General features: G+C 36.3%; 2 protein-coding genes across 3 annotated transcripts in view; both read right to left on the minus strand.

Moving 5' to 3' along the window:
• LOC110033990 overlaps positions 1 to 803 on the minus strand; it is a 9,903-nt gene extending 9,100 nt beyond the window's left edge. For both annotated transcript variants that reach the window (XM_020738196.1, XM_020738195.1), the window contains exon 1: positions 300 to 803. In XM_020738196.1, coding sequence (XP_020593855.1) covers positions 300 to 704 — 405 coding nt within the window. In that variant the 5' untranslated portion in view covers positions 705 to 803. The remainder of the gene's footprint in view (positions 1 to 299) is intronic.
• Positions 804 to 6,329: 5,526 nt separating this feature from the next.
• Positions 6,330 to 21,985, minus strand: part of LOC110033988 — a 43,107-nt gene continuing 27,451 nt past the window's right edge. Inside the window, exons 4-5 of the mRNA XM_020738192.1 lie at positions 13,736 to 13,787; positions 6,330 to 7,246 (exon numbers count right to left, since the gene is read on the minus strand). Of these exons, the coding sequence (XP_020593851.1) occupies positions 7,184 to 7,246; positions 13,736 to 13,787 (115 nt within the window). The 3' untranslated portion in view covers positions 6,330 to 7,183. The remainder of the gene's footprint in view (positions 7,247 to 13,735; positions 13,788 to 21,985) is intronic.

A 21,985-nucleotide genomic window follows, 5' to 3' on the forward strand; every position in this document is an offset into this window, starting at 1 on the left:
GCTCGTGTTCGGCTCGTTAAGCAAACGAGCCGAACACTAACACACTTTTTGAGCTCGAAATATAAACGTACTCGCCTATTCTCCACAAATGGGTTAAACAAAAAGGACAACCACACTAACTCCCAAATTTGAAAAGATAGAGCAAACCTACAACAGAGAATTTTGTTCTTCCTAGCATTCTGAAATCAATGTAATACCTAAGATAAAGCATCAAACTAAATCAAACATATGCCCTGCCAAACATTAAACAAAGTAAGTGTCGCAGGAAACCATTCAATTTAATAATAATGAAAGCGAACCTGGGTGAGCTTGGCATTTAGTAAGCCTTCAGTGTAAGCTCCTTCGGCAGGAGAACGATTCTCAATGGCAAAGAGCTCATTCTTATACCACAGAAGCAATATCGTCTCTCCATCCTGAATAATCACCCGCCGTTCGCCCTTCGGCAATGCCGCTAGAGGCACCACAGGAACCCAGTTCAGCCCCTCATCATCACCGATGGAATTAACTGTTCCCGCCTCCCCTCCCTCTACCTTTGTCACTTCAGTCGCCTTGCAGGATGTTTTCCGGATGGATCTCGATAGCGGAGGCGGTGGAGAGAAAGGAAGACGGCGAAGTTTCGGTGTCATGGTCGTTAGCCTAAAACGGGGCTCGGAGGAGGCGGAGAAGAGAACTGAGGTAGCGGAGAGCTTTGATGCAGTCGCCATGGAAAATAAGGACGATGGAGGGAATTTCCGAGTGGAGGGAGCTTGGAGTTTTTAGCCACAGTGTGAGGATAAAGAGTAGGCCAGGAGGAGGAAATATTTGAGTATCAATTCTGCGTAACATTGAAATAATAAGTTTATTAGAGTTAATTAATATCTTAATAACCTCTCAATAATCCCTAATAACTGTGAAGCACAGGTTATTGAGGGGTTATTGAGCACGCAGCTCTGCAAGCATATTACGTGAGGGGAGAGACATCGACAGAGAAGGAGTACGGGTTCGTTTGCATTTCTAGCTAAAGTGTGTTCGTGTTCAACATGCCGAAGAGCCAATTTTGACAACCGTAATCACGTAGTTATAAAATATTAAAGATTGTGCCAAGATTTAAAAAGTATTGTTTATATTAAAACATCATTTGAATCTACTTTAATAACTTATTATTATTATTATTATTATTACTATTATTATTATTATTATTATTATTATATATATATATATATATATAATTGACTTGTAGTATTTTGAGTCAAAATGAGCTGAACACGGACGAACAAACAATCTTTGTAAGTGTTTGATTCGTTAATTTAGCGAACGAGACATACATGAAGCTTCTTAACGAGTCGAACACAAGCTGTTCACGAGCAACGAGCCGTTTTGACAGCCCTAAGTATGAGTTTAAAAAAATAAGAATAATCTCTCCTTTTCATTGATTTCTTTTGGCAGTGAAACATGTATCTTAAAATTACTCAAACATTTAGAGATCAAATTTAATTTGAATTTACTTTTCGATCAAACTCACTTTTGATTTAAATCAAATTTTAATGTTGTTTTAAACATATTTGATCGTTAGGAGGCTCGTAGTCAAGAATCTCACTTCTCAATACGCAACAATCTTTTAAATGACTTCCCCAACAACATATTGTGAGTCATTCTTGTTCAGCTGTATTTGGGCCTATTTTATGCATTTTTCGAGTGAGCTGCATTATAAACACCACTCCATCACACATAAAATTTCGACAAAACATACCCTCCAAGGGTGTCAAAGCCTTCTCCCAATAAACTCATCACTATCGACGAGCATCTCTTCTCACAATAAACGAACATCTCTTCCCCTAAAACAATCAAAAGTTTTGTCAAAACCATCTCTTACAAATATAAATATGTCAAGTTGAGCTCGAGCTACCCCAACATGATCTCGAGCTTTTGATAAATTTAATCAATTTGGAGCTCGAGATTGAGCTCGAGCTTAATATTAGGAGTGCAAGTTGGCTTATGAGTTGCTTGTTTTTTATAAAAATATAAAAAAAAATGATTTTGATTATCATGATAATCCTGATTTCATGACAACCCGGAAGATGTTTTGCATGTTGCAACCATCATAAGCTCATTGAATGGATTGAGTCTAACCGAAGCATGCTCATTTGGTTTGGAAGATCCTTAGCTTAGGCAAACACATATAGACTAAAATTTGATCATAATAATCTTATAAATATTAAATTTATTTTTAAATGAATGCAACATAAAATTACTCAATTGACCAAACATGTATTACACTCATTTTAAAACATATCTTTTAATTAAAAAAATTCATACTGACCAAAAATTTCTCCATTAAGATATTAAACTATTATAAGGGGGAGCATGGGACATAATCCTGTACTTAGTTATTTTAAATTTTTAATTTTTTCTAAGAAAATTTAAAGCAATAGAAAAATTGTCTACCAAAATTTGTTCAAAAGAAAATCTTTTGATAAAAGAATCAACTACACGCACATCGTTTCCACAAGTCTCTTGCAGCTTTCCCCTAGGACAGAAACAGGAGAAAAATTTGTGTATGTAAGACGTACGCAGCGCTGCGTACATAATGAAGTTTATATTCATGTTATATCTGGATCATATTTGTTATATCGTCTGTAACCTCGATGTAACATTCATATAACCTACCTATAACCTACCCGAACTTACAAATAAGTTCTGCGTTTCTGTTTTCACATATTTGTAGGTTACATGTAGGTTACATGGAAGTTATATGGAGTTTACAGGGGATATAACGCGAATATAATCTCTATTATGTATGCAGCGCTACATACGTCTTACGTATGCAATTTTTTTCCCAGAAACAGGATAAGATGGAATACTTAATGCAGAAAATAGAGTTAAATTGAGACGAATGTAAAACAAGCAAGGTAAATTTACATAAATACTAGCCAGTTCTTATATATTTACATGTCTTACACCTAAAGTTAGCTTTTTTACATCCATACCACCCAAATCATTCATATCATATAAAAAATACCACTATTTTAACTTCTAAAAAATGAAATACATCTTTTTAATGCACAAGTGACGTGGCATGCATGCAAAATTTGAAGTTCAGCGTAGGAATTGAGTGGCATGCATGTATGAATAAGAGTCAAATCTGTGAGAGCTCTAGCGTAATATAAATTCCTTTTGATGATCAATCATTTTCTTAGTATATAATAATACAGAGATTTCTCATGCTTTCATCAATAACATTAAAGCCTACAATCAACGCATACATACTGTTACATACAAATAATTACAGACGTAACGAAGTTTAAGCATAGGAGAGCCATCACAACCTATCAGCAAGCTGCGGAAACCGTTGCAGCAGCCAACAAACAGTACTAATGATAGCCTGCATTTGCCAGACAAGAGCCTTATCAAACAAAACACTTCACAATCTTTGAATTGGTTTGAAGATGGGTCAGCATAATCTACGATAAAGATGACCCAAATTGCTTGGGAACTATAATCTGTGATTATTTCAGCTGTCAACTAGTATTTAGTCCCATACAAGTTAAAAAACAATAATAATAATTCATAGAATCATAAGTTTTGGATGAGGTCGTAAATATTTATTATTGGCGTATAAAAAATAGAGAAAAAAATATTTAAATTAAAATTCCTATCAAATCGCCTGTTCTCTGTTGCGTGAACCTAAAGCAGGGAAAAAATTTGCTTACGTGCAGAGATGTGTACATAATAGGGTACATGGGCGTTATATGGGAGTTACATGAGGGTTACAAGCGTGTTATAACTTCCTTGTAACTTTCGTATAACTCAGCTGTAAACTGCGCTTTTATTTTATCCATTGAGATTACAAGGTCACAGCGGGGTTACACGGGAGGTTACACGGGAGTTACACGGGAGGTACAACGGGTTATAACCCCCTTGTAAGTATAAACCCCGTGTACCCTATTATGTACACATCTCTGCGTACCCCTTGACGTACGCAAATTTTTTCCCTAAAGCAGGCAAAGAAATCCCTGCTTCTCCTGTTAGACCCAGCTGCTACAGTAACGCTTGCCGTTCCCAGCTGCTACAGTAATGCTTCATGTTCCCAGTCTGCTACAGTAACGCTTCCTGTTCACTTCTCATTCCTCCGCTAGCTAAAATGAGCCGCCCTTCCTACCAAACTGTTAGCCCGAGACCTTCCTTCCCTACTTTAATGTTTCATATTTTATGTTTTGTATTGTAAAATAGAAAAGAAGCCACTTACATGTGACATAGTGGTTGGGGGGTGGTTTCCCACCGTGAAATCTTAAGTTCGACTCACATGCCCTTTCGACCCACCTTTCTCCAGCCAAAAAAAAAAAAAAAACAGTATTACATTTTTATTTATTTATTTTATTTCATTGTTTCATTGCTACGCTTCAACACTATTTGGCCGATCGTCGACATCTGTGACATCACATGATAAGGTAAAATGGGCGCGGGAAGAGAAATTTTTAAAATATCCACTCAAGGAAGCATTATTTGTCCATGGGAATTGAGTAATGTTCTGAAAAATTGCACCCATTTGAGATCTTTTACAAAAAATAGATGATTTAAGTATCCATTCTTGAAAATGTGAGTACGTGTCCAGGGGATTAAATACCTTTTAAGAAAAGTAAAATACCTATTTGGGGAAATGTTTGCCTTTGATTTAACATTTTTGCAGCACAATGAATGCATATAGCGATTTTTAAAACCATGTGTTGAAATATTTAGTTTTGGTCTCCAGTCGCAATGTCGCGTGACACTAACCAATGAATCATTTAAGACAGTTGTAAAGGTTAGCGTTCTCCATTGCCTCCTAATAGAGGCCGACACCAAAAGATTGCCAAATTTTTTAGTGATATAGACTTGCAAATAAGTTAAAATTTTTAAACTATCCCAATTTGTAAAATAATTTAAAATGTGGATCACTTAAAGATAATTTGTCCATGGAGGTTTAAAATATAAGATCTCTGAGCTTAAAAAAAATTAAGGGTGAACTTTTAAAATGTAGGCTCTTAGAACTTGAAAATAATTTGAAATATGAATGTTTTGGTCATATAAATGATTCAAAATATTTAGATTTCTTAAAATTAAACTCATAGGGTTAAAATTATTCCACAATTTGGGGTTTTTCAAATTTATACCCTTAGGTTTGGATCATTTGAAGTTATTAAAATAGACCCAAATATTAAACATTTGTGCTTTACCAACAAAAATAAATAAATAAATAAATAAATAAATAATCCTTAATATATTTGAGGGTTTAGCTTAATCTGAAATTGAAATATCAAATATTAGAAGACTAAATTGAAATGCCCTAATAGGAAATGCGAAATTTGACTTGACATTAAGTCATCACCGACTCTACAATGCCAATTCGAGAGCAGATAGAAGGCGACCTTTTCAAGCCCAAAATGTAATTGGGCATGTGATCCAATAATACAATATCTAAGTGAAGTTTTCATTGTTTCAATTGATTTCAAACTTTCATAAAATTCAAGGCTATTTTAATTCAGATAACATGCCTCGAATTCAATGGTTCAAATGTTTTCAGGCTATGCATATGCATCTAAACAACAAAGTATTGATTTCTATTAACAAAGTTCGGAAATTTTAAGTTTTGCACTTATCTTTCAAATACTTCATTACAACAATATACTAGTTCAAATGTATGTGTATAATGTATTAAGATGCATAAATATTAGCAAAATCAAATTCGCATGGCCTCCAGCTAAATTCTAAATGATTTAATGAATAGCTTAGGAATGTTGTATAGGTTAAAATAAAGTATTTTCACTCAAGTCGACCAATTTTTTAGAAGTGTACAGAATTGCTTTCAAAGAGTACAGATCTATTTAAAATTATAAAATCTCTATGGTAAAATCAAACTTAAGACAATTAATTATGCACATGTTATACGGGCTGTCTTGTTTATAAAACAAGATTGTACGTCTCACTCAACCAATCTGATTATTCTTCGGTACGATCCGACTTCCAATTCAAAACGTTTTTTTCATAGAAATTAGAGCAAACCTAAATTTTTATTTCAATAATCCAAACAACTCACACGAATACAAACGATAAGCACCTAAAATTCGAGAGGTAGGCGATCTCTCCCCATCCTACAATTCGAGACATAAGACTCACCACTCAATCTTATGTATAAATCTAACCCTAGACATAGCAAGCCTATTTATACCCAACAATACAACAAGAACAACAACAACAGCAGCAAAAAAGCCTTAATCCCACTACGTAGCGTCGGCTATGTATACCCAACAATAATAAAAATAAAAGACTAACCTAAAGACTAAATTGCCCTTAGGGATACAAAAAATAAATTTTCACTAAGGCTAGACACCAACATAACAATACCCCCCACAAAAGATATCTTATCCTCAAGGAGAGAAGTAAGTGTTCTTCCTCCTCCACAGTTGTCTCCATTTCTTTATTCTCTGCTTCCTCGTCAATTACCATGAGAACTTGTAATTTTCAATCATTGTAATGGTGTCCTAGGGCAAACTTCTCATCACACCGAAAACATAACCCCTTGACTCGCTTCTTCTGAATCTTTGTCTCGGTAAAGTGCTTGGGTGTTGCTCCCGGTCGTGGTCTATTATTCGTGTCCAGTGCACCCTCCCTTTGAACCTCCACTGTTTGAGCTTTTGGTATCGTCGTGGTCGTAGTGATTCAATAAGACGTTCCATCTATGTTGCTCTTGCTAGCCTTCTTCATCTGATTCTCGTCCACTATCATCAGAGTTAGCTCCATCGTCTCCTTCAATCTCCGCGGTCGTAATAGTCAGAGTGATACCCATATGTTGGGTTTTAGGCCCTTCATGAAATTTCCTTCCAATCCTGGTTCAGAAATCTCCCTCAATCGCCCTGACAATAACTCAAATCTCTCCATGTATTCCATGACAATCCCCTCCTGAGTCAAGGCATAAAATTGCTCGTGTAGGTCTTCTTCCCGAATTGCTCAGAAAGATTCCAACAAACAATCTTTGAATTCCTCCCATGAATTGATCGAATATCTAGCCTCCCTCCATTGAAACCAGGCTAGAGCTTCCCTTCCAAACATAACCCTGTTGCCATGAATTTCTCCTCCACATTTACCCATTCGCCGTGAACTACGCTCTCCCCGATAATTACAGGTGTAATGAAGCTTAAGCATAGGAGAGTTTGAGAATATTTTCCCATCACAACCTTTCAGCAAGCTGCGGAAACCGTTGCAGCAGCCAACAAACAGTACTAATGATAGCCTGCATTTGCCAGACGAGCCATATCAAAAGAAAACTTTACAATCTTTGAATTGGTTTGAAGATGGTTCTGCATAATCTACGATAAAGATAACCCAAAATACTTGGGAACTATATTCTGTGATTATTTTCGTTGTCAACTAGTATTTAGACCCATACAAGTTAAAAAATAATAATAAAATTTAATAGAAACATAAGTTTTGGATGAAGTCAGAAATATTTATTATTGACCACCTAAGAAAAATAGAGAAGAAAAATATTTAAATTAAAATTCCTACCTAATCGCTTGTTCTCTGCTACGTGAACCTGAAGCACGCAAAGAAAACCTTGCTTCTCCTGTTAGTCCCAGCCTACTACAGTAAACGCTTCCTGTTCACTTCTCTTTCCTCCGCTAGCTAAACTGAGCCGCCCTTCCTCCCAACTCGAGCCCAATACCTTCCTTCCTCACTTTAGTGTTTCATATTTTATGTTTTGTATTGTAAACTAAAATAGAAACCCACTTACATGTGACATAGTTGCTGGGGGTATTTTCTCACGTTGAGATCACAAGTTTGAATCACACATAATGCCCTTTTGGCTCACCTTTCCCAAACAAAGAAAAAAAAAAACAATGTCACGTTTCTTTTTTAATTTTATTTCATTGTTTCATTGCTTCGCTTCAACACTGTTTCGCCGATCGTCGACATCTCCTATATCACATGATAAGGTATAAAATGGGTGTGGGATGAGAAATTTTTAAAATATCCACTCAATGAAGCATGAGCACCTGTCCATGGGAATTGAGTAATGTTCAGAAAAATTGCATACTCATTTAAGATTTTTACAAAAAGAAGGTGATTTAAGTACCCGTTCTAGGAAACGTGAGTACCTGTTCAGAGGATTAAATACCTTTTAAGAAAAGTAAAATACCTAGTTGGGGAAATGGTTGCGTGTGATTTAACATTTTTGCAATACATTGAATCCATATAGCGACTTTTAAAATCATGTGTTGAAATATTTATTATTGGTCTCCAGTCGCAGTGTCTCACGACACTAACCAATGAATCATTTAAGACAATTGTAAATGTTGGTGTTCTCCCTTGCCTCATAATAGAGGCCGACACAAGGAGATTGCCAAATTTTTGAGTGACTTAGACTTGCAAATAACTTATAATTTTTAAACTATCTCAACTTCTAAAATAATTTAAAATGTGGATCACTTGAACTTAAAAATAGTTTGTTCATGGGCTTTTAAAATGTAGGCTCTTAGAACTTGAAAATAATTTGAAATATGAATGTTTTGGTCATATAAATGATTCAAAATATTTAGATTTCTTAAAATTAAACTCATTGGGTTAAAATCATTCCACAATTTGGGGGTTTTCCAATTTAAACTCATAGGTTTGAATTATTTGAACTTATTAAAATTGACCTAAATATTAAACATTTGTGCATTACAAATATATATATATATGCATCCAGCACCTTTTATATATATATATATATATTATTTGAGTTGAAATTAAGTCGTCACCAAATCTACAATTCCAATTCCGAAGCGGATAGAAGGCAACCATTTTCAAGCCCAAAATGTAATTTGGCATGTGATCCAATAACACAATATCCAAGTGAAGTTTCATTGTTTCAATTGATTTCAAAGTTTCATGAAATTCAAGGCTATTTTCATTCAGATAACATGCCTCAAATTCAATGGTTCAAATGCTTTCAGGCTATGTATGTGCATCTAAGCAACGAAGTATTGATTTTTATTAACAAAGTTTGGAAATTTCATTTTTTACATTTGTGTTTCAAATACATCATAACGGCAATATGCTAGTTCTAATTTATATAATGTACTAAGATATATATATATATAATATATATATATATATATCCACATAGCCTCCAGCTAAAATTCTAAATAATTTAATGAATAGCTTAGGAATGTTGTATAGTTTAAAATAAAGTCTTTTCACTCAAGTCAGTCCTATTTTTGAGAAGTGTACAAAATTGTTTTCAAAGTGTCTACACCTATTTTAAAATTATAAAATCTCTATGGTAAAATCAAACTTCAGACAATTAACTATGCACGTGTTATACGGGTTGTCTTGTTTATCAAACAAGATCGTAAGTCTCGCTCAACTAATATGATCATTCTCTGTTACAATCCGACGTCAAATTTAACTCGTTTTTTCATAGAAATTAGAGCAAACATAAATTTTTATTTCAATAATCCAAACAACTCACATGAATACAAACGATAAGCACCTACAATTCGAGAGATAGGCGACCTCTCCTCATTCTTACAATTCAAGAAGTAAGAAATCTCTCCCTAGCCCTAAACCTAAAACTCGCCATTCAATCTTATGTATAAACCTAACCCTAGATATAACAAGCATATTTATACCCAACAATAACAAAAATAAAAAACTGAATTGCCCTTAGGGATACAACCTCCCCCCCGCCCGCCCCTGCCCCGCCTTGCAAGAAGACATCTTGTCCTCAAGGAGGGAAGTGAGTGTTCCTCCACCACAATTGTCTCAATTTCTTTATTCTCTACCTCCTCGTCATATACCATGAGAACTTGTAATTTTCAATCATTGCAATGATGTTCAAGGGTAAACTTCTCATCACACAGAAAACATAGCCCCTTAGCTCGCTTCTTCTGAATCTCTGTCTCTGTAAAGGACTTGAGTGGTGCTCCCGGTCGTGGTCTATTATTCATGTCCAGTGCATCCTCCCTTTGGACTTCCACCGTTGGAGATTTTAGTATCGTCGTGGTTGTAGCGGTTCGGTGAGACGTTCCATCTATGTTGGTACTGCAGGCCTTCTTCATCTGATTCTTATCCTCTATCATTTGAGCTAGTTACATCATCTCCCTCAATCCCCGCAGTATTAATAGTCAGAGTGATACCCGTATGTTGGGTTTTAGGCCCTTCATGAAATTTTCTTCCAATCCTGCTTCAGATATCCCCCTCAGTCGTCACGACAATAGCTCAATTCTCTTTATGTATTCCATGTCAATCCCCTCCTGAGTCGAGGCATATAATTGTTTTGTAGGTCTTCTTTCCGAATTGCTCAGAAAGATTCCAACAAACAGTCTTTGAATTCCTCCTATGAATGGATCGAATATCAAGCCTCCCTCCATTAAAATCAGGCTAGAGCTTCCCTTCCAAACATAAACCTGTCGCCATGAAATTCTTTTCTCACATTTACCCATTCACTGTGAACTATCGCTCTCTCCGATACATACATCGATATGCATCTTCCGCCTGAAAGATCGACATCTTCAACTTCCTAACTCTAACAACTTCACCCCAACTTTCTCGTTCTTCGTTGCTTCCCCCACGAATGAAGGTTAACATTCCCTCCTTTCATTGTAGCCATATCCCCTCCCTGTTTTTCTTTTTTCTTCTCAATGCTCCTTCATATCACTTGCATGATCACTTCTCCATGTTTCAACTCACCGCCTCCATTAGAAATATTTGATCCACCCCCAATCGGAGCCCCTAAGACAGGGTTCGTGATGGTAGATGTATTCCTCCTATTCCTCACGTTCGATATCTTTTCCTATCTATCTTGTCACAGATTTTCCAGTCAACCTTTGATTAAGGTTTGCAAATTGAGTCGTCAACATGATCTTGGATTGCATCTAAATGAACTTCTTTAGGATCTCTCGAATTTCCCCCATGCTCTCAAATCAGTACTCTCGTCGGTTCTCCAAAGAAGAGAACCTATTATCTATGGTGCGAACCTTTATCCATCCCAAATCTGATTTGACTCATATCTTCCTCTAAATCAACTACTTTCTTGGCTATCATTATTTTCTGTCACTAGGGCACACTGGATTCTGGATCCAGTCGCTGACTTCCAGGATCACAATTAGGGCACACTCGATACCGTTGCATCCTTCCCCGCTAGTTTTGATCTAATCGAGTCTATTTCATGTGGTTCAGTGAGACAGAGATGAATATAAACTGGAATCCCTTATCTTTCCCAAGTAACTCGAACCGTTGTCATATCACAAGCCTTTTGTCACAGCCCGATAAGATCTCGTTGTCGCCTTTCTCACAAGTTTTGATTGTGATTGGATCGTAGGTTTTGGTCACGATGGCGACAACTAGCCTTCCTAGCAGGCTCCCATCGCGACTGTATCGCAGCAAGCTTTGATCCACTGTATCGCAAGGTTCAGTCATAACAGTACAGACCAACAAAGGCTCCAAACCCGTCATTGCCTTCTTCTGTAAGCCGCGGGCCTATCGTTGCCTTCTTTTGTAAGTCGCGAGCCTGTCGTTGCCTTCCCATCAAGCAATGATCGCGACTATATCACTTAGGTTCGGTCACATCGTCGCCTTCCCAATAAGCAATGATCATGATTGTATTGCTTGGGTTTGTTCAAGAAGGTACCGGATCGTGTTGTGTTGCTTGTGGAGGAGACAGATATAGTTTCACATCTCAGTAAGATGTGATCTTTGTGGCTTTCACTGTATGCCTAGGTCACACCTTCGATCGAAGATCTAGCTCTCCAAGCCTGATCCTTTTTTTTTTCTTTGATTCCCAGAACATACTACTCTGATATTAAATTGTTACGATCTGACATCAAATTTGGCGCGTTTTTTCACATAAATTAAGGCAAACACAAATTTTTATTGCAATAATCCAAACGACTCACAAGAATACAAACGATAAGCACTTACAATTCGAGAGGTAGGTGATCTCTCCCAATTCCTACAATTTGAGATGTAGAAAATCTCCCTCAAACCCTAAACCTAAAACTCGTCACTCAATCTTATGCATAAACCTGATCCTAGACATAACAAGTCTATTTATACCCAATAATAATAACAGTAATAAAAGACTAAATTGCCCTTAGGCATACAAAAGAAAAATTTACCCTTGGACTTGGTGTCAACGTAGCATTCTCCTCTTAAGGACTAGAATTTAATAGTTTAATAATTTTGAAATAATGACCAAATAACAAATATAAGAATTTACAAGTCTAAATTAACTAGCTTGATCCTCCTCCATGTTTGGATTGGAGCCTACAGAACTAATATGCTAAAGATATCAAAATTGATAAATTTCAAATAAATTTCAAACATAGAAGTTTTAAATGTTTAAATCACTGATGATGGTCACATTGACTAAAAATCCCAAAGGATGGATCACCTTTTAAATTAAAACTTTTAAATCAAAATTTTCAAGGCAACAAAATAGAACATCTATTTAAAATAAAATCACATAAAACTTAAAGCAAACTCACATAGACCTTTGCGATAGTTTATCAAGGATGACAAACTTTTGATTAAATTCAACTCACAAGAGTGAATGTCACATCAAATATATCAATATATTCACACATAAAGTAATCTCAAGTCAGTAAAGATGTGGCGAGTCTTCTATCGGTGTGGTTTGACCTAAATGATTCAAAAAATATAGTGGTTACGACCAGAGCCCTCAAAAAGATAGTTGCCTCCAAATGCCAGAATTATATCACAGACATGGCTATAATTCATATGCTACGTAATGGTTTTTTTTTATTCTGCGAGTTGTGAACTATAAAAATACAATTAATTGACACAAAGCTTTATGTCAGCGAAGGACAAATTAAATTTATTTCCTTAGACAGACAAGTCATGGTTGCTAACGGGGATCTTTCAGTCAGTTGGGTTGCCTACCTCCTCTAACTATGCAGATCACGGACCTCGAAGACCCGGGACGACGAAATCATGGGAGCTTGATCGGGTTCATCATCATTTATCCCACCATTCGCTTTAAGATCCATGTGATAAATTTTACAAATTAAAACCAGATGTTTGTTATTATTATATGTTAAATGTTTAGTGTTCAATGACTACCTTTAATCGAAAGTTTTCTCCTGATTATCAAGAAAGGTAATTAACCATAGGGGCTTGCGCTTATGGAAAACCTTGAACCCTAGATCAAAAAATCATCGCAAATTGAGGGCGAAATCTCTGGGTAGTGTCATATCTACAATCCAATCTGCCATTTGAAAATTTGACCCTCAAAGCTCTCTCAACAACCGGTAAAGTCCAGGGCATCAGAATTTTTGAAGCCCATAACTATCAATCTTAATTTAATGTAATCCCATCAAATATTAAGATTCATTTTCACAAAAAAATGAATGAGAACAAAATCATTTTTCTATCTATAGGCGTGCAAATGAGCAGCAAAAATTGAAGGAAGATTCACATACATACCACTCAATTCCTTGGTATTTACATTTCCAACACCTAAACTTTCATTTTTAAATACATAACACCTTACCTATGCATGAAAAGGTGTATATCACTTTTTAAAAGTTAAAATAGTGGCTTTTTTATGTGACATAAAAGATTTGGGTGGTATAAATGAAAAAAAAAATTTGGTGTTATACATGTAAATACATAGGAATTGCGTTGTATGTATGCAAATGCACCAAAAAATGAATTTACCTGGTGGTGATCATTGAGCAGCAAAGTTTATTTCACTTAAAAACTGTGTTAAACTTACCAATGCTGCTGCCCCAGGTTTCACGGCAGGTTCTACACAGTCTCGTGCATAGCTGCAGGAAGAAAATACCATCAGCCTACCGATGAAAATAAAATACTATGTTAACAGCAGACTGATCAGTTGATCTACAGAATAAGTCGTTGAAGAAATGGTGCTGAGATTCACTTGAGACGTGATATAGAATCAAACAGCTCTATTCTCTGATTTATGATTATATCCATTCATTACAGACCAGTGTTAGCAATCTTCTAATTTTTTAAATTATTTTAAATATCATAAATCAAGCATGCAATTATAAGATTCTCACAAAGGCAGATTAAATATGCAGTACCTCAGAACCAAACAGTTGTCTTGAGCGATTCAGAAATGGAAAAATTAGATGATACACTTTTGAAGTTCGAAATATGAGATTTATCTACTTAGGTTACATTGACCAGGAGAGAAGCACGACAGCGCCAAACTAAGAATACACTTTCAAGACCTAAAATGCATCTTATATGAGCTATGCCTGCCTCTCGAAATATAGATGCTTATATTTGATATTCGTGTAAGTTAATCATGTTGTATTATTTTGATTTGATGTTATTGAAGAACAATATTAGTTGTGCCCAAATTTTTCTAGAAAATCGTGTCGATTTCTGCGTTGGATCGTATAAAATTGGTATCAGAGCATTTCTATCTGGGATACAGAAAGAATCGCAGCCTGAAAAAGAAATTTGCATCTAATCTACCAATCGAGCCTGGAAAGCGACGACGGGCTCGAAACAGAGAGTTCGCTAGAGAAGGCAATGACGGGATCGCGACTTACAGAGACCAGAAATACTGATATTTCTCCTCCTCCCACTCCATAGACATGATCAGAGCAAGCTGGGAAGAGAATCACGGCTTATAGAGGCCCAAAACTTTTCTTCTATCTTCGCGAAGGAGACAAAAATGATCCCACATAACATAGAGCATCTAATTTTCGTTATCTCTAACAACCGCGATCAAGCAAACGAGGAGTACAATGAACTCATTTCACAATACTATCGCGATCAAGTTGGTTGGGAACAAAGTACGGGATCATTACGTACAGTGATAAGAATATTGTGGTATAGTCACGATCTGAATTCAATCAGGCAAGCTGGAAAGACTGGATCGAAGCCCACAGTAGCTTTCATGACCTCACGAAATAGTCCTAATTTGAGCTAACTAGGAAGTGATGATTGGATTCAGAGTATAAAGTTTTTGCCGTTTTGTTTTACAAAAATTATATTGGGAAAGATGGCAGTAAAAAAAAAGTAGATTTGGATAAGAAATTGGAGGAAGAGATGAGTCCACTTAAATCCAAGATAAAGGAATGTTATGCGCCATAAAAAGAAGGGTTTTCTCCATAGACGATACGTTTTCTATCATGTAAAACTGATTCGAGAGCTTGGAGGAGATGATAAGGAACTTATTGAGATACAATCCAAGACTCAATTGTTAACAAATGTTAACTAGAGATTTTGTGGTCAGAGTGAAAGGAAAGAAGATCAAACGAGAGGAGCACAAAGAGACAAGCATCCCACTTCAAGAACACCCTCTCAGGGCTCCAATTAGGGGTGGACTAGAGATTTTTGATGTAGACAATTGGGACAAAGCATGAAGAAGAGGTTATACACGAGGTATGGAGGAGCATGAAGAATAAAGGAGAATGAGGAAGGGATATGGCAATGATCAAAGGAAGGAGTTTTACCCTTGATACATGGGGAGAAACAACGGAGAGAGAGGAAGTGGGGTGGAGATGCAATGGTTAAGAAATTAAAGACGTCGATTTTCGAGAGGAAAGATGAGTAGGTGCTTGTATAGGGTGGATTGATACTTCTCGATGAATGGGCTAGATGGGTAGAAGAAACTCATGGTGGTGGGGTTATGTTTAGAGGGAAAAGCCCTAGCTTATTTTCAATGAAAGGAGGCTAGATATCTAATCCGTTCTTGAGAGAAATTTAAGGAATGTTTACTGAAATGTTTTCAAACAATTTGGAAAGGAGACCTACAAGAGATATTATATGTCTTGACCCGGGAGGAACTCTCATGAAATACAAGGAGAGATTCAAGCTATTTTTGAGATGGCTACGAGGGATTTTGAAGCATGATTGGAGGGAAACTTAATGAAAGGCCTAAAGCCCGGCATACGAGTAGCACTACGACTAATGAGCCTGCAGTGAATGAGGGAGATGACGGAGCTCGCCTAGATAGTTGAAGATGACAACCAGTTGAAGAAGACCAATTAAAACATCACCATGGAAGGATTCCACAACCATGATACTGATGACCCGAATTGTCATTTTAGAAGCGGATATGGAAGGAGATGAATACAGGGGTCGTCCCGAGGGTAACTTCAAGCGCCTCATAGAGGCAAAGGGGTGGGACAAGAAAACAAAGGGATTATGCTTTCGATGTAATAAGAAGTATGCCCTAGTGCATCAATGCAAGGATCACAAGCTCTGGGTCCTTTTAGTTTATGACGGAGAGGAGGCAAATAGTGAGGAGTTGGAGGTAGAAGCGTTAAACGAGGAACACCATTTTCCCCACCTTGAGAATAAGGCATTCTTTTAGGGGAGTATTGCCATGTCGGTAGAGCCTAAAGTCAATTTTATTTTTTATTAGCCTTAGGGCAATTTTATCTTTTATTATTATTAGGGTTTGGCATAAATAGGTCCTAATAGGAATAGAATTAGGCATGTATGAGACTTATTGTGATGAGTTTTAGGTTTAGAGTTTGGGAGAGACTTCCTACCTCTCAAATTATATGAATTAGGAGATATTCCCTACCTTTCGAATTGTAGGTGCTTATCTTCAGTATTCATGTAAGTTGATCGTGTTGTGTTGTTTTGATTTGATATTATTGAAGAAAAATACTGATTTGCCCTAATTTCCTTAGAAAATCATGTCGATTTCTGCGTCAAATCGTATCAAAATGTTGATCACGCAAAGTTATCATATAAATTTAGTTGGATCTCAATTTATCCATGAGTAATGTGAGAATCTTATTATTAAGCACAACAACATAAACATAATAAAAAGTACAGAGAGAAAATCTGAAGAATGGGTGTGTTGAGCCTACCACCTACCCCCTATTTATAGGTTCAAGAGAGAGTTCAGCACTAAATGAAGAGCAGTGACATAAAATAAAATAAACATAGCAAGTCTTAACAATTGTATGTTGTAAAATACATGAATTGTAAAGCCAAAAATACATAAAAAGCCATGGTGATAATTGACAGAAGCTTCCACTTGTGAAGTCACTGACTAGCTTGATTGATGCTTGTGAGTGGCCTTTAAGCGTAGAGTGAGTTGGCTTAGTTGATCCTAAGGCCTGCTATTCTCCATCATGAATAAGGTAATAACAATTTGACAAACACATAGAGCACTTGAAGGGTTTAATATGGCAAATGCATGACCTTGGCAAAATAGACTCATTTGTGGCATTGACTAGTTAATGTAGCATAGGCAATATTAAACTAACGTTAGCAAGTTCAAATTATAGTTCATAATGAAGTTGAACCCAATAAGTTCAAGCCAATCAGAGAGTTCATGCTGAATCTCAAGTTCACTATTCCTCAAACGGATGATTTATTTAAAACGTTGAACCGAATTGGCTTAAATTGAGATCATGAAATTTGAGAATACATATCTACTTTATTTTTTTAATAAAATTCGACATATTATAGGAGCAATACATGCGATACCACACTACTGCAAATGCTATTGTCATACATTGGTTAATATTTATGATTTCCAAATAATATGTAACTACTAACATTGCCACATAAGAATAACGGAACTATGAGATGTGCACCGCTTATGCTGATGAGGGATGTATCAGCTATTGAGTGTTAGGCACCTTCTCAACATTGTGAATAATAAATTTATGAGATATGCTCCGCTTATGACAGTGAGGGATATATCGTAAATTACAGGTTGTTTAGAATGGGTTGTAGTCGCTGAAGCTCCCAAGGCAAAATGTATACTCACTCTCTTATAATTCAAAAGCTACACCACTCTATGATAATCCATGATGAGTACACTAAACAATTGCTAAAAACTTGCCAATGACATCAAATGTTATGACAACTACTATAATCTACAACATAAAAATAATTGTTATTTAAAATGTCATGTTATGCATAGATCCTTGCATTGTTTAATGATTAGCATGCATATTATCCCTTTTACATAGTGTTTAATGTTATTAATGAATGTCATGCACCCACTGAATTACTTATACATGTCATCATAATTAGTTGATTACAAATTTCCAAGAAAATATTTATTAGAATAGATGAACAGATGAGTCAGAGAGGATTTTAAGTACAAACAATATGAAGCACCTTCAAATATTTGTACATATGATAGATGTATATTATAGCACTTACTGATCTTTATAAATGTATTAAAAGTGTTGGTTACATGCTAAATTTATTGTCTTACGCTTTATAATTAGATATTTGAGCATATATATATGTATATATGTGTTGAATCCTAACTTGTCTTATGGAATACACGCCCCGAAAGTTAAAGCAGAGAGGAGAGAAGAGAGCAAAAGTCGAGTAAGAGAGAGAGTAAAACTCCCTTCATTTATGTCCTGATCTCCTACTTATAGAAATCTTAAAATATAGTTATAGAAAAGAGAAGAAACGTTTTAATAACCGCCAAAATAATTGAATTGACGTGTCTATCGAGTGAAAATTACATTATAATATGAAAGAAACATAATGCTTGTCGACCACCAGATGCTTCGATTTGGGTTGGTTTTGTCGATCGACCACATATATCGGGTCGATTCCTCCGAGGGAACCAGTCAATCGATCAAAATAAAATCGACCGATTTCGGTAAGAGGTGCGTCGGCCAGTAGGTCTATCGATCGATCTTGTTGTGCAGTTGGTCGACTGCTTGGCTAGTCGACACCTTGCTCATTAGCTCGGAACTTCGATCGTCTAGGTTTCCATTCCTAGCCGCTCGATCACCTTGAGATTCACGTTGGCATTTTTGTTGTATACAATATATGTGTGTGCGTGTGTGTAGTGTTGTGTTTGATGATAGTTTATGATTTAATGGCACTTGTATAAAAGTGGGTGATTTGTTCAAGAATATTTTGTTTTGATCAATTATGAAAATTCTCAAGAATGTATAATAGTCCAAACCTGAGGTCTGACCATCCTTTCTAGTCCTTGTACTCCAAGTTCCCAATCCAAATTATGCCTCAGAAAATAATAGAAGATCAAATACATAGCTCCTAACATATAACAAAAATAGTAGGTATATTGACAGTCGCCAATTGCAATTGTAAAAAGTAGCACAAGTTAGGCACCAATCAATGCCAATATGGAATCAACTCCCTTCTGCAAAGAATCTATGTCAGATAGAATATATGAAATGCAGCCATTTAGAGTAGACTACAAAGGAGTTCGATCCCATATTTGTTTATGTATACAAAAATGTGCAACTCCAATCTGAAAGAACAAAAAAAAGAAGAAAGAAAGAAAATCTACTCTCTTATTTTTGCAATAACTATTCTCCATCTCACCCATTCCTCAATTAACCTAGTTCATCCATCTCCTATGTAATTCTATCTGAAAGTATGTAAAATATTATGAGGAAGCCTTTATTGTGTCATGAGATAAGAGATAAACACGCCATTAACCATTAACAAAATATATTATATACGTGTATGTAAAATATTATTCACAAATAGAACTACGAAAGAAAATCAGATGATTTCATGATCTTAAACCTAGTTTAAGATTTTCATAGGCATATAATCAGATATCAAGGAAAAGAATACGTTACGCAGGTTCAAAGAGCGAGAAATGGGGAGTAATAGGCCTAGGCAGAATAATGAGCAACAGTCGATATAGATGCACCCATAAAACGACTGTGTACAGTCTCCAAGGTAAATTAAAGGGAAAAAGCAGTCTCGATGAAAGTCAGCTTATTATTTATGAACGATAGCAGTTGCCCACCATTTCCAACAGGATAATCAAACCACAACATTTGAGTAGTTCAGGCCATAGGGAAACCAGCACAAGATATTAAAAAAAAAAGTATTGTTTCAATACATGGAACTCGAAACTATAAAAATTACACATTTAGAACTCAAAACTTCAGTATTAGGAAATAGGAACCCAAAACTATTCATTTTATCTCATTGAAACTATGTTTACCTCCGTGTGTTGCCTCCCTCAATCGTCAATCCATAAGCGGAAAACAAAACTGTCAAAGTTTCAAACGGCGGGAATGCCAGAGTCGAAGTCTCAGCCCCAGTACCCTTTCTTCCTCCTTTTCCACTGCTTTGCGCGATCCACTCCAGCACAGCTCACGCAACCGCCATGCTCCTCCTCGACTTGAGATCTCACGAGACCTTTCCTTTGCAATTGACAAAAAAACCCCACAATCAAACTCTGTTTCTCCCCGCCAGACCACACCCAGCCCTTCTCTGCTTTGAAAGAGTCCTCGTGTACATTGCCCTCGTCTCCTCACAGGGGCTTATCACGACCCACACCTCCCTGCCACTTCTCAAGCTTGCACGGCCCTATTCCCTAACTCCCTCACCTGAACAACAACCAACACCTCAATTCAAATCTTTCAAGCTTTAGTCATCTATCATTCTCCGACTACATCATTATCTCACGGACAACTTCAACAACTGCATAAAGTAAAATAGGGAGAAAGGAGGTTAAGATTGTGATGGATTTAGTAATACTAAAGTTGAAGTCGTTGCCTTCCCAACTAGCAGCTGGAGTTTTGTTGAAGATTGATAGACGGAGGCAACGCACGGAGGTAAACAGATTTCCAACGAGGTAAAATGAATAGTTTTGGGTTCCTGTTTAGTAATATTAAAGTTTTGAGTTTCAAATGTGTAATTTTTATAATTTGAAGTTTCATGTATGTAAAAAACCCAAAAAAGAAATGTATGCCGAACAAGATACGTTAGGAACAGCTATAGTAGTCTAAAAGACCCAAACTCGTGAACAATAACATGCCTCACCATTTAAAACAAATAAAAGAGTCCTAAGCTCACTAATACATATCATATATAATTGTAAAATTTCAAGAATTGAGCAGGATAACATTATTGAACAGCAAAAAAGATATAAATACATGATACAAGGGGTTCCTTCCTAATAGCACCCAAAAGATAAAAAGAAAAGGCATAAACTAGGAAACATATATAGAATGAAATAATAAAAAAGACAAAAAAAATAAATAGAAATAACTTCTAATAAAATAACTTCTCTAATGTTCCCCCTTAAGTTGAAACATAGATGTGAATCATGTTACAACTTCTATTTGAAGTAGTCAAACAGCGGTTGAGGAAGATTTTTTGTGAGGATATTTGTTAGTTGATCACTGCATGGGACAAATGTTACACAAACTCCCTGAAATTGAGCTTCTCCTTGATGAAGTGACAGTCACTCTCTACATGTTTGGTGCAATCATGATGGAACGGATTATGAGCAATATTAATTGTGGCTATACTATCACAGAACAGTTGTAAAAGAGCAGAGACCGACATACGTAATTCGCGGAGCTTGATCTGTAACCAGAGCACTCACAAATTCCCAGGAACATAGAATGAAACTCAGCTTCTGCACCGCTTCAGGCAACCGCCGACTGTTTCTTGCTTTTCCAATTGACCAAATTTTCACACACAAATGAGCAATACTCCAAGGTAAATCGTTAATCATGAACGGACCCAGCCACATCAGCGTCAATATAAACTGTAATAAAACGAGAGGTGTTGCACGAGAATAACAAACCTTAAGTCGGTGTGCCTTTTAAGTGATGGAGCATCTGATGGACAGTTGTGAGATGGTGCTCATAGGGGTCATGCATGAACCGACTTACAATATCTACCGCATGGCAAATATAGAGGTGTATATGGGTGAGATAAATGAGTTTCCCCACAAGACGCTGGTAGTGTATTTTGTTTACAGAAACAGCATTGGGAACATCAGCCAATTTCTCATTGAGAATCATTGGAACATTCAATGGTTTGGAAAGTAAAAGGTTGGATATTTGCGCTCATAAAGGAAAATATCCTGAGATGACTGGGCAACCTTCATGCCTAAGAAGTATCTGAGAGACTTTAAGTCCTTCATTTCAAAGAATGTGGTGAGGATGCCTTTAAGCCTTTAAGAGATTAAGGCTCACATATCATTACTAATGAGCACAATATCATCAACATAGACGATAACGATGACAATTTCGCCACTAAAGGAATG

The sequence above is a fragment of the Phalaenopsis equestris genome, unplaced genomic scaffold, assembly GCF_001263595.1.
Source record: "Phalaenopsis equestris unplaced genomic scaffold, ASM126359v1 Scaffold001316, whole genome shotgun sequence".
NCBI classification, from domain to species: domain Eukaryota; kingdom Viridiplantae; phylum Streptophyta; class Magnoliopsida; order Asparagales; family Orchidaceae; genus Phalaenopsis; species Phalaenopsis equestris.